Raw genomic sequence first — 24305 nt, 5'->3', positions numbered from 1 at the left:
AGCATACTGCCTGGAACAGGCTCCCCCGGCAGGCGCATAAGGATCTATGCTCGCGGGGCTGAGAAATATTCTCAAACACTGTTTCCAATCAAGTATGCATCTAAGAGAGATTTCGAGAGATCTTTGACCTTGAACCTAGCTGGGCGGGTTCTACAACCATTGAGAAAGGTTGATGCGTTCCATCCGTTACGACAGTGAGTAGTATTACACAAAAGACCAGGTATGAGTATCAACTCAGCTGCCCATCACCAGGTTAATAAGTTCCATGTTCGGGCCAGTTGTGGGCGGCTTCACATTGGGCTGGCGATGTGCGGCTAGGTAGTATTGCTCTGCACACAGACCGCGATTACTCTCTCAAAAGGCCAGAAGCGGTCAGAGAGTGTCGTCAACCATGGCTACTTAAGAGGCTCCGCGGACTCCGATGATGGATCTTCGAAACAACTCAGTCTCCAAGTTCTTGGTAACGGCAACAGGGATGTAGGAGATACAGTAGATGAAACCCCACGAACGGTAGTATTGGATGGCCGTGCACTCTCACGGACGTGCGCTCTCGAAGATGACCCAAAATGGGGGAACGCGAATCCTTGCCAGTGACATACTACGTACTCAGCCAATGGAGATATATCAATGATTCAAGGCAGTAATTTTGAACTACCTGTCTATGTCAGGGCACTAGAGAACACTTGTTGTTGGGCATAAGTGCGTCAATCCAGTCACGGTGAGGTTTACGGCGGTGTTGAAAATTGCTGACGAAAGTAAAATTCAATGCCCGAACTTATAGAAATTCACGAAGCACTGTTTCTTGAGAAGGCAATGTTGTAAAACGTTTGTGATGGGCCCATAGATTGAAACTATCCCCCGTGTTGAGTTGCTCATTTTGCACCCCGAGAGAGTGCAGCGCAGAGAGTAATGTGCCGGGAAAGACTTTATACCGTTGAACCACAGAATTTTCGGGCCTCAGAAGATTTTCCATGTTGAGTATTGATTTCGGTCGAGATCCAATGTCACCGCACCGAATTTTCAAATTCGTCCTGGCTGTCATCGGGATGAACTATCATACCGACAGTCAGCAAAGACCCACTCTTAAGTCCGGCCCAAGAGTATGAAATAGAGTTGCTCGGCGTTACAGGTGGGGTCTAGCTAAATTGGCGTCGCCGACCGATGTTCATCAGATGTCAACAGGGAGTTTTCTGTCATGTCCGTCAGATATGTTTGTTATCCATTATCCCTCATTCATCATTCCACTTCCTGCAGAGGCCAGCTTGTCTTTCATCTGCTCATCGTTTCGCGTTCCAATCGTCATCTGTCATTATGTCCGACCTTCCGGCCGCAGGCAGGACTAGGTCCTTCCGGCGACGGCGGGAACGATCCAAGCTGGTCTGCCATCAATGTCATCGCCGAAAGCTGAAATGTAATAAAGGTCAGCCTTGTGATCGGTGTTCCAAGACCGATCCTCCCTTGAGATGCACTTATGACCACTCAGCAACTGATAGTGGCGAGAGGCATCCTCCACAAGAGGCTCAAGCGGCACGGTCCGATAGCCGAGATCGAGTCGCACCAAACCACGAGCCAGTGTCAATCGAAGGACACGAAGATGTTGGTCTTGAATCCCCACACATATCACCGGCAGCCTGTGGAGTTTCAACCGCTTCGGAGACAAGCGTGGGGCAGAGAGAAAGGGGGCAAAATCATCCCGAGATCACATTATTAACACCGCAAGAAACTGTCATTGGCGAGAGTGTGGGATATCCTCCAACCCCAAGGAAGGTTTCCCGAAACCCTTTAAAAAGAAGTTGGTACGGACGAAGTAGTGTTCACGGTCTTCTTGAAAAGGTAAGTTTGTCTCCCAACTTTCATCAATTTCTCGGCAGTCTGACATTGACCGTGTAGTTGGACCACATCCTAACACCCCTGAGCAAAGCTGGCTTCATTAAACCCGATGGCAAATTCACTTCTTACAGTGATCTCAAAGATCAACTATTCCGACGCCGCTTCTTGGTTTCTGGAGATTCCGAGGAAGCTCAGCGATCCATCTTCGAGGAAATTCCAGATAGGGAAATTGCGATCAAGCTAGTCGACAGATACTTCAAGACATACGGCTCGATCTTCGGATTTTTAAGTCAGTCTAAGTTTCGGGCGGAGGCTGAGAAACACTGGGAATCAGCAGAGAGCGTGTCCTTGACTTTCTGCATCCACCTACTGCTGGTAATTGCCATCGGCAACGCATCGATCCAGCCGACGGAAGACCGAATTCCTCTCACCAGAATTACGACGTGGTGGCATCTCATTCAAGCATGGCAAAGCGTTGCGCTTCGGTCTGATCCCCGCGATACAACTACATTACAGTCTTCCTGCCTGATTAGTCTGATGCGGCAATGCTACGGTCTAGAGGCGCTTGCGAGCTGGCCCTCATCCGGAGCACTGGTGCGCAACGCTATAATGGCAGGTCTGCATCGGGACCCTTCTGCTACGGGCCATCAACTGGATCCAGAGGAGCTAGTGATGCATAAGAACCTATGGTATACCATTCTCGAGCTTGATTTGCAGAGCTCTATGGATGAAGGAATGCAACCCACTTTGACTCCAGACGATTGGGATATGCCATTACCGATGATGGTGTCCGACCATCTGGACAACGCAGCAGGTTCTCAGGCCATCTCCGCTGTTCTGGTGCTGATATCCACTCTACCAGTCAGAATTCAGATTGCACATTTTCTCAACAACATAAAAGGCTCAGTCGACTACAATGAAGCATTCATCCTGCATGAACAGCTAGGCCCCGCAGCACAACTCCTGCTATCATCGGATTCAGCTCATCGTTCTACCTCGACGGCGTTTACTCATGGATTGCCCGCCGCTTTATGCGCCAGATCACTGTTGGCTCTCCACATCCCATTCGGCTCGCTCAGAAGTCCATTATACACCTTCTCCCACAATATTTCCATGTCAACCGCAATGTCCCTAATGGAAAGGCTCGACCCGACCCAAGACAAAACCGGGTGGCCAGAGAACGACGCGCTAGTAACTTTAATGCGCACTTCGAGTTCCATCTTCCAGACAATTGCTTTCCAAGCGATACTCTTCATTTGCGTCCAGATGGAGAGCTACTTTGCGGATCCCCAGTCATGGACCCTTGTACCTGAGCTCAAGGAGAGGTTTGCCAAGATCCTTGGACGCTTCATTTACATCGCTGAACAAAGGCTTCCAACACAGGATTTTGTTGGCAAGGCTTACATGATACCAGCCATGGTCCTGGCACATATGCGACTGGCGAATTCGGGGATGAGCAAAGAAGACATAGCAGCAAATGACGCGATCATTGCCGAGGAAGTAACGACAACATGCTTCAGGATATTCCGCAACAGACCAGATCTGCCCTCTGACTAGGTTACTTTGATGGATTGTTGACTCTGCCTGTGCTTGCTCACGAAGCCTGATTGCCAGCGGTCATGAGCTCATGAGCTGTGCGTGGTCCATCGCAGTCTCGGTCGGCTCGGCTCGGAGGAACCCGGCTTTCTCAGTCAAGTTTATCTTTCTCTCCTCTTAAACCGCCAGTTTTCCTCACGAACACAGAGAGTTCAATTTTGACATCGGTTGGCGCGCGAATACAAATTGATCAGTGAAGTATCATCTGTCAGCCATGACAAACCTGAGCGACGCTGTGCCGTCCACACCGCTTCCGAGTTGAAATGCCGGACCGTACCCGGATCACAGCTCGGCGATGTCGGAGACCCGCTCGAAATTCGGACACCGCGTTACGCGGCCTCCAGACGAGTCAGTTTCGGTCTCAATCTTGATGGCTTTCCGACTGAGATCTTATCAATCTTATCATGTGGGAGCAGCATGACGGCATGAGATCCTGGCTATAATGCCATTCAAGCGGGACCCTGAAAACTGCACCTCCTGCCGAATTTTCTAAGCTTTTCCGCGTTTCTTTTTCTTCACACTACTCGTAGATCTGGAGTGCATTACGCAGCAGAAAAGCACGCCGTCTTACCGCCCAACCATGGCTGCACTCCGCCCCCTCCGAAGGATGCTGCAGGATACCTTCTGCTGCCCACTCCCTTTTGGTGACTCAGAAGTGATATCCACGCCCCCACGTTACATCGCTGTTGATGCGCCGTCCAGCGTCTCCGCGAGCGACCTGCTGGAGGTGATGCAGGCACGACGATCGCACTACCAGCTATCTAGAAAAGTCCCCCTAGCAACCACCCGCATCAACGAAATCGTTCAAGAGGCACTCGCCGAAGTGCCATCCGCCTTCAACTCCCAATCGAACCGAGTTATTGTCCTTCACGGCCAGCAGCATGACAGGCTGTGGGACATCATTACCAAGATCCTTCGAGCCAAGGTGCCGGATGAAAAGTGGGAACACACGAGCCAAAAAATGAAGAACTTCAAGAAAGCCGCAGGTACTATCTTGTTCTTCGAGGATCAACAGATTGTCGAAGACTTGCAAGAGAAGTACCCTACTTATGCCACTGAAGTCCCTCTATGGGCCGCACAGAGCGATGGAATGCTGCAGTATGCCGTATGGACTCTCCTGGCGGCGGAAGACATCGGTGCCAATTTACAGCACTACAACCCCATTATTGATGAGGAGGTAGTGAAAGCTTGGAATGTCCCACAGAAGTGGAAATTGAAAGGGCAGCTGGTGTTTGGAGGAATGACTGGAGAGCCTAAGCCAAAGGACTACATGCCGATGGCTGACCGGTTCAGATCATACGCATGATGCTCGTAGAAGGATAAGGCGTCCGGCGTTCTCAACTTTTTGGCTGTAGAGGTGTTTACAGTAATATTACACAAGACTTTTCGTTCCGCTCTCGCTGCTCTACCACACTCGAACAAGCTGCGAGTTTCTTTTAGGCCTCTTTGTTCTGCTGAACGCTAACAGTGAACACGTCGGTTCTCATGATCTTCCCGTTGAAGTTGTGTTGGTTGAGTATGCTCTCCTGGCTTCCCTTTGCGACAGCCGTGGTTGTCGTCGTATCGTCGAAGCTGATCTCATCGGCCTGTCTCATAGCTCGCTTTCGAGCTTCCCGTGATCGTGAAAGCTCAATGTTGTCCGATCGCATATGACCGCTCGGCCCTGAGGGTCCAGAACCGTAGTTTTCGTATGTGTATTTGCCGCCGCCAGAGCTGAACATGCGCTTGCCGAATAGCAGTTCGCCCAGAGGCTGCAGCACTGGGATGCACGCGGCTATGATCATCGTGCTCCCTTCGACACTATTTCGGACAACGATTAGGTTTCTGTATCATGACACGAGAAAGATCTGCACTTACATCGTCCAAATCACCAAGTCCGCTGTGTCATCTGAAGACAACAAAGTTAGCAAGAGTGTGTTGGGGAAGGAAGCTCGGTTGAGGAACGTACACGAAAAGTCCTGGCTAGCCAGACTTGGAAGTCTGGTACACTTGTAAATTGCAACGATTGAAGAGCTGCCGAAAATTTTCAGTGTCTGTTTGAGGATCTTGAGAGCATGTGGCTTACATTGAGCCAATCCCTAGGGCGACACTCAGTGCAACTTTCTTTCTGACGCTCATCTGCAACTTCGCAAGCACCACGCTAGGATACACGGCCAGGTAGATATCCACAAAGGCACAGAAGCCTGGAGGAGTGACACTTTAGCTCAAAGCCATACCAAGTAGCTTTAGGTATATGAATGCTTACCTCCCGAGTAGATGGCGAAATAAACAAGAATCCACTTGTCCCAGCATGTTTTATCAAGCACGGAAAAGTCCCACTGCGAGTGCGACGGCTGGCACTGCGCGAACAGGATAATCACACAGCCAATCAAGTTTGCTAGGCAGAACAAACTCATTGCCCATAAGAATATTCTGTGTCCCTTACTAGGGTTCATGATCCGAGTGAGAAGCGCCACAACAGCGAGTTTGGGAAGTCCGAAGGACATGACGCCCGCCGGGAATCCAGCGATGGTCCACAGGATAGCGCCTTGTTTCTGTTCGAGGTCGAGGATATCGAAGTGTCGTCCGTTTCCGTGCGCCACCGCGGCGATGGCTGTTCCAACGTTCACCCAACCGCAGATCTGCAAACGGTGCGGCACTGTCAGTTTGCCAACGTTCCAAGTATTTGGTAAAGATTTCTTGGCTGCATATGTAGATAACTTACCACCGATGCAATGATCAAATAGTCATCCAGGTGGACTTTTCCTAGTATCTTTCCCCTGACGAAGAGTCTTGCTGCAGCGAACACGGTACTCAGAGCCGAGACGGAAATGACGATTCCGAGGGCCGTCGGGCCTTTATCCTCGGCGTCTCGCTCTGGAGATGATGCGGTTGACATTGTCGCAAAGCTGTCAAGAAGAGACGTTTGCGAAAGAAAAGGAGAACAGTCGCTGCATGTCAGATGTTGGAGTAGTTCGGCAAGAGAGCATAAAAAGCGCGGCAACACCCGCCCCAGATGAAGGTGGAGGGTCGGAGAAATAAGAACCAGATGCCTCCACGGGGAGCTGGGAAACCCAGAAGACTACCAAGTAGTTTTCGCGGAGGCGGGAGCATCTTTCGCTATCTCCTGAGCCCTCGTTCGAGTCCAGTCTTTCATTTCCCATTGAGGTGCTGATCGCGACTTCTTTTAGGCTTCCAGTCAAATTTTCGTCGCCACATTCCGGCCGTTTTTCGAAACAGACAAGGGATTACAAAAGAACTTCCAACAGTCATGCCATTTAAGTCTTGTCGAGGATTCGAGCGCAGAGACTCGTGTTGCAAGCGTCGGGCCAAGAGACGTTGAACCAACACGATGTTCTCATTCGCCGACGGGAACCAGGACCCCTGAACGAAAGACGTTATCCCTCGCCTGACCGGTGGGTTTCCGGTGGACTTTCCATATATCCGCGGACCCACAGACTTGGGTCTTCAGCAGTGATCTATCACCATAGCCATCGAGTCTGTTCAAGAACCAACGTGTTGTTGGTGTTGTGTTGCAAAATTGACCCTGCATGTGCATACAAGCCCCCTGAAGATGGATATGAAGCTGCAGCTTTGAGCCCTTGGCGATCATGGGAGAACGAATATCGGCATCTGTCTCAACCCGAAAGGCTCGGGAGACACGTGGACTGAGCAGATAACAAGCCAGGAGAAGAATTCTATATATGATGGTTCTTGTTTTGCCGGTTGAAATCCCCTTCATTCGGCAGATCATCCTGTCTTCTCATTATACATCCAGTCTTGTCTTGTCCAATTCTTCTCTTTTCCCTTTACGCACTCGAGATGGGTTCTCTTCCAGAGAGACTGCCGTTGGACCCCTCTGTGGCCATCCAGCCGAACGATGCCAAGCGCGTGGCTGAGCTTTCAAACGCGATCGGCTCTCTCGGAGCAACTTGGTCGCCAAGCGATGATGCCACACGCAACCAGCTCTTGAAGCAAGCTCGTGCGCTGGTTCTGTCACTTGAGACTCCCAGAGAAACAATGATTAGGCATGTCTGGGCCCAGGTTAGTCTGTTTCTACCCAACCTCACAGGTTTTGGCTGATCTCCATACCACACAGCCTAACGTCAATGTCAATATTCTGGCGGGCATTTACTCGGGTCTCTGGAAGCACATGACCGAGAACCCTGGGCCCAAGAAGGTCGAGAAGCTTTCTTACACTCTGGGCTTCGATCCCGATGTCCTCGCTCGCTTGCTGCGTCATCTCGGCGCGATGGGATACATCAAGGAGGTTGACGCCGATGAATATGAACTCACAAACTTTTCAAAGTCCTTGAGTCTCCCCCTGATTGCGGGAGGATACCCCGTCACGTAAGTCGTCCCCACCACTGCCGACATTCCCACCCCTGACCGTCCACAGCGTTGGCGGTTGCTGGCCGACCCTGGCCAACTTCCCTACGTACCTGAAGAAGAACAACTGGAGGATTCACGAGGATCCCAAGAAGGGACCCATGCAAGACATCATTGGCGAAGACAGTGACTTCTTCAACCACATGATGACCAACTATCCTGCCGGAGAATTCCAGAACCATATGGCTGGCTACAGGCAAGGCCGGCCGTCATGGATGGACGCTGACTTCTTCCCGGTCGCCGAGCGCCTGATTCAGGGTGCAGACACCGCCAAGGATGCCGCGTTCCTCGTCGACATCGGCGGCAGCACAGGCCACGATATCGACGAGTTCTGCAGAAAGCATCCCAACGCGCCCGGCCGCCATGTCCTGCAAGATCTCCCGCACGTGCTTGCGCAAATTGAGAAGATCGACCCCAAGATCGAGCCTATGGAGTATGACTTCCACACTGAGCAGCCGCTTAAGGGCGCTAGGGCCTACTACTTGCACTCTGTGCTCCACGACTGGACAGACGAGGTTGGCAAGAGCATCCTCGCGCGTGTAACGGCGGCGATGAAGCCTGGATACAGCAAGCTGTTGATCAACGAGAATGTGGTGCCCGGAACGGGGGCCAACTGGCAGACTACCGCCCTGGACATGATGATGCTCACTCTTTTTGCTTCACGGGAACGAACGGAAGCGCAATGGCGCAGCCTGTTGGAGCCAGCGGGTCTCAAGATCGTCAATATTTGGTCCAAGAGCGAGGGAGTGGAGAGCCTCATCGAGTGTGAGCTGGCGTGAAAATGCGGAGGTTAGCGGGTGGTGAAGTTTTGCATGTTGGGAAGGTTGTTGGTAGATCTCGGGCTGGGCATAGAGTATGTCAGAACTCTGTTGGGAGAGAAATGCAACCGCCGGTCCACATTTCATTTGTTGACGACAATGTCTGCGATTATCATTCGCTCGTTGGTTTTGTGTCGTATGTTGCACCAGCAGCAGCGTCCCAATTCGGTAACTAATTTACCAGCCCGGTTCCCCGAACCATGAAAAGAGAAATGATGTCCGTATCGCGGCATGGCTGCCGGTGGAGCCGTTACGCAACGGCCCGTCTTACATCCCTAATCCGGCTCAAAGCTCTTCAGTTCCGCGGAAAGATGGCAACATTTGCCGATTGCGCCCAGCCTTGTCGTGTCTGTGTGCCCATGCCGAGTGCCGACTTCCTATCTTCTGCATCCTCTCTCTGCTGTCTGATCACGCATACGAGGCCCTGGTCATCGCGTTACAATCACAGGTAAAGGAGACACGCGATGTGGAACGGATTTTACTTCTGAATATTCTTCCGCTGCTCGCGAGTAGGCATTCCTTCTCAGTAACAGAGACTATGCTGCAATCGCCAATTTCCAGTTTGGCAGACATAAGTAAACCTCAAGAAGGCTTTTATTTACTCAGTTCGATCAGTGTGCTTGATCTGTGTTCATGCCCTCTGCCACTTAACGAATATGCTAGGTGATCTAGCGTTAACCGAACCGAAGGCCGGGATGGTGGGTCTAGGCGGCCGGAACGACGGCGCTGATACGGCCCCGCATAGATCTTTCGGCATCCGCGATCGGAAGACAACGCTGCCTCGCCTAGTTTCTGCCGGAGCACTTGGGGACGGCAAAGCGGGACAGGTCCGACGCAAACTCTCCGCTGTACTCGTCGTTCCGGCGGGAAGAGTGGAGGTCATGGTCCCGGCGCTAGGGGATAATCGGGCAAACTTACTCAGTTCGATGTCCGACCGTCCGCGCTGCCGTATGCCCCAATTTTGCTGAAGAATTTTCTGTGGAAACGAAGTCCGCCTCCGCCGTCAGCACCACGTGTACGAATGAACGTTGTGCGGAACGTAATTAGGGGCTTCGAAGTGGCCGAAAGATGTCCGGGGTCCACTTTGTAAGGGTGGATGCTCTTTTGATGCAATCTTCAGGGGCCCTCATTCTTCAACCAACCATCTTCCCGGGCCACACAAAGAAATCTCCATGACCCCCGTTCGCGGGCCGTTTGACATCTCCGTTGCGTGCCAGACGCCACCCAAAAACCGTAACGGAATTGCTCGACATTGCCTCTTCTAGACACCAGAAAACACGACGTTACATCCAGTCTGTCACCGCGAATAGGGGCAGTTTTCTTTCCTCGATAATCAGCACACCCCCGCGCTTCTTCAGTGGAAGAGAGCACCAACACGCAACCTCAGCCCATCCTGGGCATGCGATAGCTATGCCGGCAAATCAAAGACACTGTAATCCTTCCGCGGCCGCTGCGCCTGCGCGTCTTGTTGATCCCTCATGCCACGAGCCCCTGTCTCGACGTTGCAAAACCTCGGCCCTGTGGCTTTATCGGGCGTAGAGCCAATGCAGTATATGTGGAGCTGGCACTTGGCCATCGTGACCCCCGGACTCTCCACAAGCAGCCTGATGCAAGGTGACCGTTGAGAAAACGATATTGCCCTCTCTTCTTCGCAACTTTTGAAATCATGTTTCAACATCCTTCCTTCATTCTTGTCGGTAATCGTCAACGATGTCGACTATCGAGACTGGACCGTCGTCCGTCGACGTTTCGGCGTCGTACCTGAGCGCGCGCAGCGTGCTTGGTCTCCTCGGCCTCTGGCTGGTGTATCAGTTCTTCAAGGCCCTTTACAACATATCGCCGCTGCACCCGTTGAGCGGCATTCCCGGCCCGAAGCTGTCTGCTGCGACGTACATCCCTGAGTTCTACCATGATGTTATCAGGTTCGGCAGATACACGAGAGAAATCCACCGCATGCACGAGCAGTATGGTGAGTTCAACCATATTATTGCTGAAGATTTTTGATAAGTTTCTAACCATCATCAGGACCCATCGTCCGCATCAGCCCTCATGAGGTTCACTGCAACGACGCCAACTTCTCCGACGAGATCTACGCTGTGAGCGGTCGCAAGCGCGACAAGCCAGTTCACCAGATCAACGGCTCGGCGTAAGCAACTCCTGCAGCCCCAGCCAATCAAGCGCAACTATGCTAATTACTCTGTACCACTCCAGCCTGGGCGAGTCTGGATTCGGAACTGTTGATCACGACCAGCACCGCCTGCGACGTGGCCCTCTCGCCAAGTTCTTTTCTCGCGGCAACATTGCCCGATTGGAGGCGGATTTGCATGCGATGGTCCAGAGGCTTTGCGACAAGCTGCTGAACGAGTCGGGCAAGAAGGAGTTTGATGTAACAATGGCTTACAGCTGCTTCACATCCGATGCCATCTCGGGTTACTGTTTCGGCGAGAGCTTCGGCTTCCTGCAGCAGGAGGGGTGGTATCCCAACTTCCGCGCCCCGACCGCCTCAATTCTGCGACCCGTCTTTGTCTTCCGCTTCTTTCCCTGGACCAAGTCTCTTACCGTGCTTGGAGAGTGGTGAGTCAATTTGGACGAGGTGAAGGCAAGGGAACAGCAACAGCGCTAACACCGCACAAGGCTCATCAACTACTTACCCGCGGATATCGCCCTGCTCATCCAGACGTTGAAGATCGATATCCCGAACAGGGTCAAGAAGACCAAGAAGGAACTCGATGCCGGCATCCGACATGAGCGCCCCACAGTCTTCGGTTCCCTTTTGGAGTCGGAACTCTCCATGCTCGAAAAGGAGCCCGAGCGATTGGGCGACGAAGCCACGGCCGTTGTCGGCGCCGGCACCGAGACCACCAGCTGGGCCCTGTCCGTCATGACATATCACCTCTTGACTAAGCCCGAACTCCTCGCGAAGCTCCGCAAGGAACTCGACGGGGTTGTCACTGATCCTCAGCACCTCCCATCCTGGACGTCACTGGAGACCCTTCCCTACCTCGGTGCGGTCATCCAGGAGGGTCTTCGTCTGTCTTACGGCGTCTCTGCGCGCACTGCTCGCATCCCTACTCAGGAGAACCTGGTCTACCGCGGCGAGTTCAACAAGAAGCCCGTCGAGTACGTCATCCCCCGCGGCTTCGCCATTGGCATGTCCGCTGCTATCACCCATCACGAGGAGGGCGTCTTCCCCGATTCCTACCAGTTTATCCCCGAGCGTTGGCTGGATGAGAAGAACAACCGCAGAAAAGACGTCGAGAAGGGCATGCTGGCTTTCTCCAAGGGCAGCAGATCTTGTTTGGGAATGAAGTGAGTGATGACTACCCGAAAATCCGTCTGAGAGAGATTCGCTGACACGGCACCTTTTAGCTTGGCTTTGTGTGAGATGAACCTGTGTTTGACTGCTCTTGTCCTGCGCGTCCTGCCTCGTATGAAACTATTCGACACCGAGGACGAAGATGTCGCATACGATCACGACATGTTCGTGCCGGAGCCAGCCAAGGGTACCACGGGAGTCAGAGTGAAGGTTGTTTAGCACAACATTGCAACTATTTAATGACGTGTGTTCGAATGGGAGCAGGTAGGCCAAAAGACATCCTAACTCCGATGTTTCTGATTTGCTCTACGATTGTAGAAGTTTGTGAAGTATGTCCTGTTTCTCGCAATAACCGTGCGAATTGAGGACATTCTTCACGAACTTATACAATCGCGGAGTGAACCAAATCATCTGGGCTAGGATGTCCAGGCACTTGCTCCTCCGGTCCTACTAGCTCGTCCTTTAGCTCAGAAACTTAATTCAAAATATTCCAAAGAGCCTCCAGAGTGGATATCTTCTCGGCTCGCTTGGGATTATGACGGCTATGATCCCAGTGGATTATCCCAAGTAATCCGGCCCGTTCGTCCCTTTCTGGCTCGAGTACGACCCAGACAGCGTCGCAACAGCCTCATCAGGACGAATTCGGCTCGTCTTATTCTCGTACGAGATCATGATGCGGAGTACGGTTGCCTTGCTCCTACGCAAGAAAGACTTTTTGTCCCGACGATCCTAATTGTGGCTCCTCACGGCTCGTTGGGATCTGCGTGTTTCAACCCCCAAAGTCGACATGGCCCGAATGGATTCGACCTCCTGCTAGCGCGGAATCGCCATGCGTCTTCCTGGCTGCCGCGATTGGGCGGCCGTCAGACGCATTCCCTGCGTCGTTCGACCAACTTCGGCCGCCGAAGATGTCTTCTGCCTAGTGTGGTGGAGTTGGCCTCGTAGACCTGCAACGGACCCCTGGGCTCGAGCTAGCGTGCCGAGCAAGTGCGGCCGACTTCCTGGTCAACGAAACTCCGCTACTCGGCTTCCGGCGTCTTCATTGGCTTCGGGAAAGTGGGCATCGCAGAACGGATCCAGAACGTCTGTCTTGCTATTCCAGACCATCCGGACCGGTCAAGCCCCTCTCTTGGCCACTGGACTGGACAGTTCAAGGCAGAGTCTTTGATGGAATACGGACCCTGTTGGTAATTCTCCATTGACAGTCCCAACAGCCAATGTCTGGGGTTACATCCATGAAACCCATCCCTAGTTCTGATCTTTTCTGGCACCAAGCCGCACGCCGCGTGCACCGGCGCCGTTTCCCCTGCAGATTAGATCTGCCGCACTCGCAGCCCCCAATTTGATATTCGCGGCTTAAAAGTAGACGGGACGCCTCTTTCCAAAAGTCTGGCCAGGTATTTCCTCGTGGCGTGACGGTGTGCTCACGGAAGGACTGATCAACACGAGCCGACAACATGTGGTCAACAACCCTCGACCCCGATTTGCGAATGCTCCCGCCAACGGGCCTCCCGCTCGCCATCATCATCATATCATGCGTCTTCCTCGTCTTCTCGGTAATCTGCGTCGGGCTACGTACCCGCATCCGCCTTATCGAACGCACCTTTGGACTTGACGATGGCCTCATGGCGGCAGGAACGGTATGGGATATCTCAAAAGAAGCACGGAGAGAGTCAGAAAGAGTGAAGGCTTACGATGGTTGATAGGTTGTTTACGTGGCGGTTGTTGGACTTGCTGTCTACGGTTGCTTCGTTGGACTCGGGACTCTCGAGGAGAACTTGAACGCATGGCTGTGGGCGGAGGGCCTCAAGATCTACGTTGTCTGGATTCTCGTCTACGTTGGCGCCCTTGCGCTCGTCAAGTCTTCAGTCTGCCTCACGATTCAACGCATTGTCACGACAGATCGAGCTCTCACCATCACGATTTGGGTTCTTTTGGGCCTCACGTGGGCGTCTTTCTTCATCACGTTCATCGGAACCCTTCTCTACTGCCGACCTGTCGAAGCTCTGTGGACGCCAACGATGATTCTGTCAGGCGAAGGAACCTGCGCTGATGTCGACGTCCTCATTGCCATCGGGCATGTGGCCACCTCTTCCGCAATCGTCACAGATCTCGCTCTTGTCGTCGTCCCTGCTGTCATTCTGTGGGGAACGCAGATGAAGACGCAGACCAAGCTGCAGGTCTTTGGACTGTTGTCCTTCGCTTCTGTGTAAGTGCTCCCGCCGATTGCATCTTGCATTGCATGACACCTAACTTGGTTTCAGGGCGTCGATCATCACGATGGTCCGCATTCCTTACGTCAACCACTTCAAGGCCCAGACGAACCTCCAGTGTAGGTTTCCATCCACGATACCCATCCCCTTCATCAAGCTGACACGATCCAGTCTGGGTCGCCCACACAGTCCTCTGCTCCAACGTCGAGACAGGCATCGGCTGCATCGCCTCCTCGGTCCCTTCTTTGCGCCGCTTCATCGCACGCACACGCGGCACGACCGCCGAGGATTCCGCACCCAGCAAAAGCAACGGAACGGGTGGGCTCTTCACGTTTGGCAGCAAGCCTGTCGAAAGGAGCCGGGATCCGTACCGCAACCCAACAGATGTGGGCTTCAGTCTCGCCACTGTGCATGGGAGGGGCGATGACAGCTGGGAACGCCTCCAGGATGGCGATTCCGACAAAGGAGACCTGTTGCCGAACAACCAAAAGGGCGGCGGTATCCACAAGCAGTTCACATACACGGTCGATGTCGAGACGGACTCCAGTCTGAAGACTGGCCGGTCTGGATCGAGCCGGTAGGGAACCGATGTCGAGCCGGTGTCTGTTCGCGCTCAGATTAGAGCACTAATGTATAAAATCTTGTACAATATCCATGAGTGATGCAACGTTTCTCCATGCCTGTGTGCGCGTTTTCCAGACGTGCCAGGATGGAATTAATCAAAATAAGGCATTGACCACACGGCATAAAAAAGAGAGGCCTCTCGGTGGCCAATTAGGTGGCGAGACTGTTACGTATTAGTATCTTGTGGGCTTTTTTGGCAATCACCTCCACATGGCCAGGGGGGCAGAAGAGGCAGAAAATCCATCATTCCGCCCTCCGCGGCCGATGGATCTCTCTTCAACACGTGTGAGACCTTGTCCTGGCCCCTGGCGCTTTGACTCTTCCAGCCGTACTGAACACCGCCCCAGCGCCATCGGGAATGTGGGCTGGGAGACCGATCGTGACTTGACTCGTATTTGACCCAAACCCACACAGAATTATCGAATAGAGTCGCGGCGAGTTGTCCGAGAGGCTCGTCATCGTCGCCATCGTTGCCCATAGTCAGTGCGAACAGTGCAGATCCGATAGCCGACCCAAGACTTTCGCACTGGAGTCACGAGCCCTTGTCCAGTAACAACTTGGAGTTTATTCATTGCGACGTTAGCAAGATTATGAGAACCGCAACATTAGGCAAAATATCCCTTTTGGAAATGCCAAGGAGACATTGAAGATTCACATGCCACCGGAGAAATTCATGCAAGATGACAGTTTTGACACGAACCAGATAAACTAACGCAAGTATGAAATTGCCAACCGTCTGAAAAGAAACCCTTCAAAACTTGGCGGGCTAGACGAGGCCTTCATCTCCCGTGAACCCTAGGCGAACCAATATTGACGGCCGTGATGACGGCGACGTGCATCGCCCCTTCCCGCATACGGTAAGTCTTCTCCCCTGAGGGCGGGGAACCCAACATGCGGCATGGGTATTTATAAGAATCCTCAAATGTCGGTTCATCAAGCTACCGAAACTCAACTTTGGCCCGACATATTCTCCGAAAATCCTCAGCGGTGTGAATGTTTACAGTTTGCGATCCAAATGAAATGTTTCTTGGCGGATCACTGCGTCGGCGAATTGACTGGTTTTCGGCCCCCACGTGAAGCCGGGCCAAGTCGACCGTTCAGTCAACGTGTGTGAATGTCGCCGAACCAATGGCGGGTGCTGGACGGCAGGACCAGTAAGACTAACCCTGTTGGTCGGAAAACATGCGCGTTAGAGGACGAATGTGACGATCTCCGCGTGAATGAGCAGAGACCGGCAGGAATCCAAATGCAACTTCCCCTCACTTCATGTTGTGAACTGATGTCACCAAAAGAATGCTCTGATGAAGAGAGATATAAATACAATAGAAAAAGAGTCAAAATGAAGATCATGGCGCTGAAGCCAGCCTGGCCTCTTGCACTTGATCCGTGACAGGCATAATGAAGCCTGTCTCAGCCGCTGCGGTGCTCCTCGTAGCTATCGGCGCATACGCCCAATCATCCGACCTCTTCACTCGGTTCATGACGTACAATATCCGCTGGGCAACACCCACTCCGGGTACCAATGAAGCACTTTGGTCCGTCCGTCGGCCCCGTCTCACGGCGCAGCTCAACTACGAAACCGCCGGACGGCCCGAGTCCCTCGTCTGCATGCAGGAGGTGGTTGAAGAACAACTGCTGGACATTGCCGAAGACCTCGGCACCTCTTGGTCCCACATCGGTGTCGGCCGCGATGACGGCGTTGCGGCGGGGGAGTTCTCTCCGATCTTCTATCAGCCGGGAGCTTGGGAGCTTGTGGAGAACCGCACATGTTGGTTGAGTGACACTCCGGATGTCGCCGGCTCTGTGGGCTGGGATGCGGCTCTCCCGCGAATTGTCACAGTCGCCTCATTTACCCAAGTCGGCTCTGGCTTTCCTCTGGTTTTCATGTGCACCCATTTCGACCACGTTGGTCAAACTGCACGCGAAAATAGCGCGGCATTCCTGGTTGGTCTCGCCAAAGAATGGGAGTCTTCCGCGAACGAGGTGACGCCTGTGTTTCTGGGAGGCGATTTGAACATTGAGCCTGACAATCCCGCCTACCAGACATTGGTTGCAGAGGGTAACATGCACGACACACTTGACGTGACACCTGAGGCGCATCAAGTTGGGTACTCAAAAACTTACACGGCGTTTACGGATGACGAATCGGACGATAGCCTTATCGATCATTTGTTTGTCAGGGATCCAACTGTCAGAGGGATGGAATTTCTTAGCCACGCAGTGTTGCCGAACAAATTTGACGACGGGCTGTATGTATCTGACCACCGTCCTGTCGTCACTGATGTCAAGTTTGGGGCTGCATAGTTGAGGTTTCGCAGATCCACAGTGTTAAAAGATAAATGTGCAACTCAATCTCCAAGTCTTGACTTTATGGGTGTGAGTGAAATTCGTGAACCGTGATCTCCAATCAATCTGACTGCGTCCTTGTTATGGTGGGAATGAATGACGTCAGTGTCACAAAGGTTCCATACCGTTGGGATATTCTCAGCGGGAAGTTCATCCCATTGGTTTGCCCCGACGGCGATACCCGAGAACTAATTGCTGCGTCAATGGCTATTGACGGTAAACATTCGGCTCTTGTCCAGCAGAAAGCATCATGCTGGTATTGAATGCTGCGTGACATTCGATTTGCGGCAACTTGAAATTTGGCTGTGCATGTTGCCTGCATGAAGTCCACCAAACCGGTGGGATACCAAGTATCTATACCCCGTTCAATCTATCTGACTCAATATTGCCCAAGACCTTTCCAACCAGCTTGCGTTCCGCGGCTGCAACTCTCTAAAATCGTATGAGGCGGCTCGAAGATCCGAGGAATCGTGAGATCAAATTCGATCAAGTGACAACATCCCACTTACACACCAGGAAACTGCAAGCGGGCTACGAATACATGCTGCATTGTCTGTAGATAAATAATCTCAAAGCGCCCTTCATCCAGATCAACTCACAGCTTCAACTATCAATCTCAACTCAATTCCTCAATCTCTTCGCCAATCTTCCATCAAATACCGCAATTATGCAGATCAGCTTCTCTACCATCCGTCCTGGCCCTCGGCCTTGCTTCCACCGCCGTCGCTTCCCACGCTTACTTCGTCAACGAGCACGCTTGCAGTAACTTCTGTCAGGGTTGCACCAACAGCGGAACCGGCAACCTCCCTTACTGCTGCGATTACTAGATCTTAGTGAGTTCACGAACACGTCTCAATCCCAATGCATCGAGCTCATCAGTTTCAAAACAGCGACTGGCGGACTGATTATTATTCAATATTCATTGAAAGAATCCGGTCCGCCGTTCCAGATCGCCAATGATATGTGGCTGGTAAGCCGGTGAATGGGGCGTTGTCCAAATCGTGAGGGAAGCAATTGGCGGATTGTTTACAGCGCCAAGAACGCAGAGGCTTGGATTGACAGCGTCATTCACTTCATCACTCAAGGTGTGGCACGTGGCGGCTTTGGTAATGTCTCATCTTACCGGCGCAGTGCCGGGTTGTATTTGAGAGTGCGAATGAGTACAGGACTTCGCTGTTCCGACTTTGTCTGCGCTCAATGCCTGCCTGGATAGGTAGCGAAGAGAATAAACTTCTAAGGTCAGAGGGCCGCTATTGGCAAAAAACTATTCCATCACAGACTTCTTCCTCAAATTTGAGAAAGCGCTTGTTGTGACAAAACAATGTCAACCGCTTATTTTCAACACTTGGTAGTGCGATACGCCGATAACGCCGAACACGCCACGGAATGTTTCCAGATCGCTGGGTTGAAATTGTGTTATCGTTCCCGCTAATGCGCAGAATGTCTGCCCTCTGAATGGGTGTCTCACAGTTGATGGCAGCTTATTCACCGCAAACGGCAGTGCCACCAGCGAGCCACATGCTAGTTTGCAGCAGCGGCGAGTCTCGCCGAGCATTGGAATGCCGCCAATATGGAATTCTGATTGAAAATGGCTTTTCGCCTGTAAACATAAACGCCTCGACCCCCCTTGAGGCACCCCCTTCCACCCTGAAAAGCCGGGCCTATTACCCGAAAGAAAATCATTGGCACCTGCTGAATACGTCGCGATCGATGCGTCCCCGTGGATCTCATGTTTTATGATGGCCTCCCCAGCTGTGCCGTAAGTTGAAAGTCCATTACCCCTCTGTCACGTGCAGTTCTAACATTAATATGTCCTTTTGCAGATAGCATGCGCCAATCGGACCGTCGATCTGACCCCTTGCGGTCCCAACAACATCACAGCTTCATGTCTATGCCCAGAAGTGGAGTGGCAGTATGCTTTCGGTGGTTGTGTGATGAAGGAGTGTCTTCCTTTTGATGGACTGAGTGAGACCCAACCCTGACATAGCCATCATGGAAAATCCCTTTCGAGAAGTATGCGAAGCTGATAAAGCTACCAGCTGCTCGCAACGTAACTCTCACGCATTGTGGGGTTCCACCACGCCAGAGTGCAGAAGCTCTCGGAGCAAGCGCGTTTCTACTAGCCTTGACTGTGGTTGTGTTTTGCTTGCGAATGCTCGCTAAGGCAATCAGATTGACACCATGGGGAGCCGATGATATTACTATCGTGATCGGATTCGTACGCTGACTGCCATCACCTCATCGACTGTTACGACTTTGACTGATGTGAAGATAATCTCACCAGGCAGCAGCAATCATATTCGGTGTCATGAAATTCATAGGTGACTCTTGACCTAACCAGTGGGAAACGAGACAAATCAAAATATCACTCACGCTTTTTACTAGGGCGCAGATTCGGGTTTGGGCTTGATTTCTGGACACTGAGATACGACACTATTGTCGGATTCATGAAGGTGAGCCTGAGCTGATTCGTCCATGATTGGGTTGAATCGCATTGATTCATGGGCATGGGAACGCTAACTTTTGTCAGATATTCTATGCGTTCGCTAACGTATACACGCTCGCAATAGCCGCTCTCAAAGCAACAATTTTGTTCTTCTACCAGAGAGTCTTTGGCGGGTTCAGCTCGCCGTTCACCACCATACTGTGGTGTACCCAAGCGTTCAACCTGTTAACGTTCATTGGTTTCACGATCCCAACAGTAGCACAGTGTCAACCACTCAGTTTCGCATGGGAGGGATGGGATGGCCGCCATGAAGGATTCTGCCTCAATATCCTCTCCATGATCGTGACTCATGCAGCTGTCAACATCGGTCTGGACGTATGGATGCTGGTGCTGCCGTCAACCCAGGTGCTTCGGCTGAACTTGAGATGGCGAGAAAAGGCTGAGATTTTGGCCATGTTTGGCATCGGAATTTTGTGAGTCAGACCAGCTTGTCTTCCCATGGGACTAATACGAGGAGTCGCACGTAACTTTTAGAACTAACAGGAATCGTTATACAGCATCACAGCCGTTAGCATCATTCGACTAACTGTATTATTGAGCCTCCGGAATTTCGAAAACCCCACACGTTAGTCATTCCGCACCTCAAAACTCATGAAAGTGAATCGTTCAAGTGGACTGACTTGCTACCACCCGTCAGAGGATGCGTTCTACCTTCACATGTGGAGCTACATTGAGATATCTGTCGGCGTGATAGTTGCCAGCCTACCTGCTACGCGACAGCTGCTACGCCACTGGATTCCAAAATCATTTCGAGCCATAGGGCGAGAGGCACCAAGGAATGTGGCCCAAGCACGGCTAGGCGATTCAACGAGAACGCTAAGGAATACACCAATTACGGGTCTTAGCGTGGATCAGGCGAGCCCAACGAGTGTGGAAGGGTTCGCGGCATCAAGTCCTCATGGGGATGATGCAAGGCAAATTATGTCATCCTTATAGTGTAACAGTTATCTAGTGAAGCTCTCCATGGTGGTGACCGTACACTACATTTGGTGACACCCAGGTGAAGATGAAGTTAGAAAGCAAAGTGAGAAAGTTGGAGAAAGCTGGTCAGTGTTTTGCGTTGGTGAAGTGGGCTACGGCTTAACGTCCGGGGCGCGTCAGCTGCGGGTAAACCTCGCTATTCAGGCATATGTACTGTGTGACTAAACAGCGGCCAAGATCGAGTAGGACAGAATCAATGAATAAAATGATGCAAAGGTCCTTTTGCCGTCCGACGCGCAAGTCAGTTGGTCAACTGTTTTCCTTGCATACAGGCCGTAACGCACGTTACATATCGTACATGATGTTTAAATGGTAGCAGCAGGCCAGTCGTTGTAGTTCTCATCCACAGTCTGATAGGGACCGTAATGAACCGTGTTTCCCCGATCGTTTCCAGCAAATGGAACACCATGCATGATTCTGTTAATCACGTCCTAGTAGACCATTAGATGGCGGTAATAAAAAGAAGAAGCGGAATCTTACGGGATTATAGATAAATGGTCGACCGAACGTGACCATGTCCAATTTCTGCTCCCTCACGAGACGATCAGCCTCCTCAACGGTGTAATCATGATTGGCCATCAGCATCGAAGGGCTACCGGCGAACTTGACAAGCTTCCCAAAGTCGAGCACGGGATCATATCCCTCGGGCAAAGGATAACCCTTTGGTCGTTTGCTGGCAACAAAGAAGTCGCCAGTGCCGATGGTAACGTCAGTTCCCCTGCGAGATATGTTGATGATTCCGACTCTGCCATTGACAAGTTCCTTGATCAGGTGATTGTACGTCTCCTTCATTTCCTCAAACGTAACGAACGAGTCGTTGACAGTGTCGGTGGGGTTAATCTTGACACACACGAATTCCGGGCCGCCGAAGACCTCGGCAGCCGCCTCGGTAAGTTCGATCAAGAAACGGCATCTGTTAGTGACCGAGCCGCCATAGTCGTCGGTTCTCTTGTTGGCGCGACTGACTCCAAGATTAGGCTGTGTCGACGAGAGAGACATGGTTGAGAAACTTACCTGTTAAGGAATTGCTGGGGTAAATACCCGCTGCGAATGTTTAGTATCAACAGCAATCTATCGTTCGCTCAGTATTTAGGATTACGTACCCTTGAGATAACAACTCGACGCCGTCAAAACCAGCTTGTCTTGCCAGCTCAAATGAGCGTCTGTACGTTGCAATGACGTCTTTGGGATCGTCGATTGCCAAGACATTGTGAGTGTGCCCCTGCAATGCGCATTGATAAGTATTGGCCTGGTCTTATAATGTGTTCTGGTTGGACATTACTCACTGGCTGGCCGGGCAAGTCGCGATACTTTCCGTCCATCGCCGGGACTGCAGAAGGTGCCAGGACAACACCACCATGCTTCTTCATGATTGGCATCTCATCATGCTGGCAGCGCCCTGCATGCCATGCCTGGAAGAAGATTTTGCCTCCCACCTCGTGAACGGCGTCGGTAACCACTTGCCAAGCCTTCGAGTGCTCAGATGTGATCATGAAGGGAGAAGAGCTCCAGTCACAACCGGTCCAGTCCACAAACGTACCCTCGTTGACGATCAGACCAGCTCCGTCCCTCGCTCTGTCCACGTAGTGCTGGACTTGCGCTGGGCCCGGCTTGCCATCGTCGATGCAGCGATTTCGGGTCATAGAACCCATGACAACGCGGTTACGAAGGGATAGCTTGCCGCCGATGATGATTGGTTCCAGTAGAGCTGACATTTTGAGGGTATAGGATGCTGACGTTCCAACTTCAGGAAAGAGATAAAATGTTCGGTAAGGTAAGAGAGAATGGTTGAATTGTCTTGGGACAAGAAACCTGAAATTTATACCTGGGCTTGCAGGAAAGGTTTGGTTCTCGAGTAGATAGACGTAGATTCCATGTTTTAGTCAAAGAGGACGAACGTGTACTAGAACCACTACGATCTCCTGTTCTTCAAAAAGTCATATCCACATGTCCATCCATACCCAGAGCACACACTGTCCAGACATAGTGTGCATCCACATCAAGTAGCCAATCAAAGAACAAGATCTCCGATCCCTGTCCGCAGCCGCGTCGTGGCGGGGCCGACAGAATTTTCCATCAACCAATGAATTCCTCCCGACTCCGAACCTTCGGACGGCTTATAAAGCCAACTTCGCACCTCCCGAATTCTCAGTCTCCGTAGGAATCACCAGTCCGCCGAGAGAAGATCGCATGAGAAGATGAAAACCCTGAGGGCTTGTCGTCAGTGTCGCGAGTCCAAGCGAAGATGTTCCCGACACGACCCCTGCGAAGCGTGTGAGGCTTGCCGTAACCGAGGGTTGCAATGCAGTGCGGCAACCTCCGCCGTAAAACCAATCTCAAGAAACGATCCAGGGCCTCTCAGCGTGGAGAGTACACGAGGCGCGCAGTCCGTTACAGGTCTGCCCCAGGGTATCGTCACGGAATTAGTCGAAAATTATCTCACAAGAGTCCACGGCGGTCCCCACTGGATCTTCCACCCGATGACTCTTCGGTCCCAGGTCTCCGAAGGGTCTGTGAAGGATGCGTTACTATACGCAATTTGCGCGATAGGCTCCAAGTTTTCTCTCGACGCCAAAATCCGTGCCGAAGAGGACCGGCTGGCGGCAGGGGCGAAGCATTCATTGCACGCGGATCTAGAAAATATCTGCATTGACAACGTGCAGGTTTGTATTCTTCTTGCGACGCTGAGCTCCGGGAACTGCCAGCCGTCAACAGAGGCTCTCTATGTCGGTGAGTTGCGCAACCCATCTAGTTTCTAATAGTTTATTGCCAAACGACGACGTACTTACATTTTGGATCTACCCCTAAAGGCATCGCGATCAGCATGATCGACATATTGAAGCTCAAATGGTCACGGACTGCATATCCGACCTGTTCCATCGCGGAAGAAACCGAACGGAGGGTTTTGTGGTCCTTGTACATTGCAGAACGGTGGTGCTCCTCGGGGCTCGGTCTCCGCTGCAGGATGGACCTCGCTGCAGATTCGTGTCATGACGTCCCAACAACCATGGATGAGTCCACATGGTACTCCATTCGGCCAGGTGGACATCATACTACACCCACGATTGCTTACAACCCTGGTATCTTGACTCACATGGTCAATCTTGTGAGCCACTTCACCGCGATTCAGGACCTCAACCGTCAGATCGCCATAGGCGGCTTGACTACCGCTGAGATTGAGAAACGCATCGCAGATCTCGCAGATAAATTACAATACTGGCACTCTAGTCTTCCCTCCGATCTACAGATGACAGTTCAGAACCTGGGTGACAAACTGCAAAAGGACCTGGCCAGAGATTTTGCGGTCCTGCACCTGACGTACCACCACTTTTCGACACTTCTACATTTTAACTTCCTCGAGAGCTATCAAGGAAAGGCCGACTCGTCGCCTCAACACAAGCATGTCGAGCTGTGCAAGCAACATGCCTCGTCATTCAGCAATCTCCTCCGCCTTTCTCACCAGATGGGCAGGTTCGTGGTAGAATATCCGATGATCGGGCACATGACGGTCGTCTCGTCGTCGGTACTAGTGCACACCCTGCTCTTCGGCGATGAAAAAGAGCTGCCCGATGTGCGCAAGAAGCTGGATTCGAATTTCAATATACTGGTGCAACTCCAACAGTGGTGGCCCTGTACAGAAGCAATGGTAGGTGTCTTTTTGTTTAAATCCATGAGATTTCTGGCTAACAGCGTGGAATGTAGATCAA

General features: G+C 52.0%; 8 protein-coding genes across 8 annotated transcripts; 7 read left to right on the top strand and 1 right to left on the bottom strand.

Annotated features, from left to right (window-relative positions):
- Positions 1-1471: 1471 nt before the first annotated feature.
- On the top strand, positions 1472-3387 carry lepB-1 (Transcription factor lepE; the record flags this gene model as incomplete). The annotated part of the gene is made up of 3 exons (XM_037329397.1): positions 1472-1596; positions 1812-1833; positions 1891-3387. 3 exons carry the CDS (start codon positions 1472-1474, stop codon positions 3385-3387), a joined length of 1644 nt encoding a protein of 547 aa, XP_037172459.1.
- A 619-nt stretch (positions 3388-4006) lies between these two features.
- HBN1-0 (putative nitroreductase HBN1) lies at positions 4007-4732 on the top strand (the record flags this gene model as incomplete). Its single annotated transcript, XM_037329396.1, has 1 exon — positions 4007-4732. The coding sequence occupies one exon, from the start codon at positions 4007-4009 to the stop codon at positions 4730-4732; it is 726 nt and encodes a 241-aa protein (XP_037172458.1).
- A 130-nt stretch (positions 4733-4862) lies between these two features.
- Positions 4863-6304, bottom strand: CGCA056_v014153 (uncharacterized protein; the record flags this gene model as incomplete). Its single annotated transcript, XM_037329395.1, has 6 exons — positions 4863-5226; positions 5284-5314; positions 5375-5439; positions 5492-5609; positions 5672-6047; positions 6131-6304. The coding sequence occupies 6 exons, from the start codon at positions 6302-6304 to the stop codon at positions 4863-4865; spliced, it is 1128 nt and encodes a 375-aa protein (XP_037172457.1).
- Positions 6305-7227: 923 nt separating this feature from the next.
- mpaG (O-methyltransferase mpaG) lies at positions 7228-8573 on the top strand (the record flags this gene model as incomplete). The annotated part of the gene is made up of 3 exons (XM_037329394.1): positions 7228-7449; positions 7505-7755; positions 7805-8573. 3 exons carry the CDS (start codon positions 7228-7230, stop codon positions 8571-8573), a joined length of 1242 nt encoding a protein of 413 aa, XP_037172456.1.
- Positions 8574-10322: 1749 nt separating this feature from the next.
- On the top strand, positions 10323-12147 carry CGCA056_v014151 (Cyrochrome P450 monooxygenase; the record flags this gene model as incomplete). Its single annotated transcript, XM_037329393.1, has 5 exons — positions 10323-10581; positions 10638-10758; positions 10824-11186; positions 11247-11921; positions 11982-12147. 5 exons carry the CDS (start codon positions 10323-10325, stop codon positions 12145-12147), a joined length of 1584 nt encoding a protein of 527 aa, XP_037172024.1.
- Positions 12148-13385: 1238 nt separating this feature from the next.
- Positions 13386-14722, top strand: CGCA056_v014150 (Satratoxin biosynthesis SC1 cluster protein 4; the record flags this gene model as incomplete). The annotated part of the gene is made up of 4 exons (XM_037329392.1): positions 13386-13568; positions 13635-14137; positions 14193-14260; positions 14313-14722. 4 exons carry the CDS (start codon positions 13386-13388, stop codon positions 14720-14722), a joined length of 1164 nt encoding a protein of 387 aa, XP_037172454.1.
- Positions 14723-16163: 1441 nt separating this feature from the next.
- Positions 16164-17073, top strand: CGCA056_v014149 (uncharacterized protein; the record flags this gene model as incomplete). Its single annotated transcript, XM_037329391.1, has 2 exons — positions 16164-17014; positions 17070-17073. 2 exons carry the CDS (start codon positions 16164-16166, stop codon positions 17071-17073), a joined length of 855 nt encoding a protein of 284 aa, XP_037171844.1.
- Positions 17074-19558: 2485 nt separating this feature from the next.
- On the top strand, positions 19559-20034 carry CGCA056_v014148 (uncharacterized protein; the record flags this gene model as incomplete). The annotated part of the gene is made up of 2 exons (XM_037329390.1): positions 19559-19564; positions 19642-20034. The coding sequence occupies 2 exons, from the start codon at positions 19559-19561 to the stop codon at positions 20032-20034; spliced, it is 399 nt and encodes a 132-aa protein (XP_037171845.1).
- Between the last annotated feature and the right edge of the window lie 4271 nt (positions 20035-24305).

The sequence above is a fragment of the Colletotrichum aenigma genome (assembly GCF_013390185.1).
Source record: "Colletotrichum aenigma strain Cg56 chromosome Unknown KSG_Cg56_contig10, whole genome shotgun sequence".
Classification (NCBI taxonomy): domain Eukaryota; kingdom Fungi; phylum Ascomycota; class Sordariomycetes; order Glomerellales; family Glomerellaceae; genus Colletotrichum; species Colletotrichum aenigma.
The sequence above is the reverse complement of the archived record's forward strand: the minus strand, read 5'-3'. Positions and strand labels throughout refer to the sequence as shown.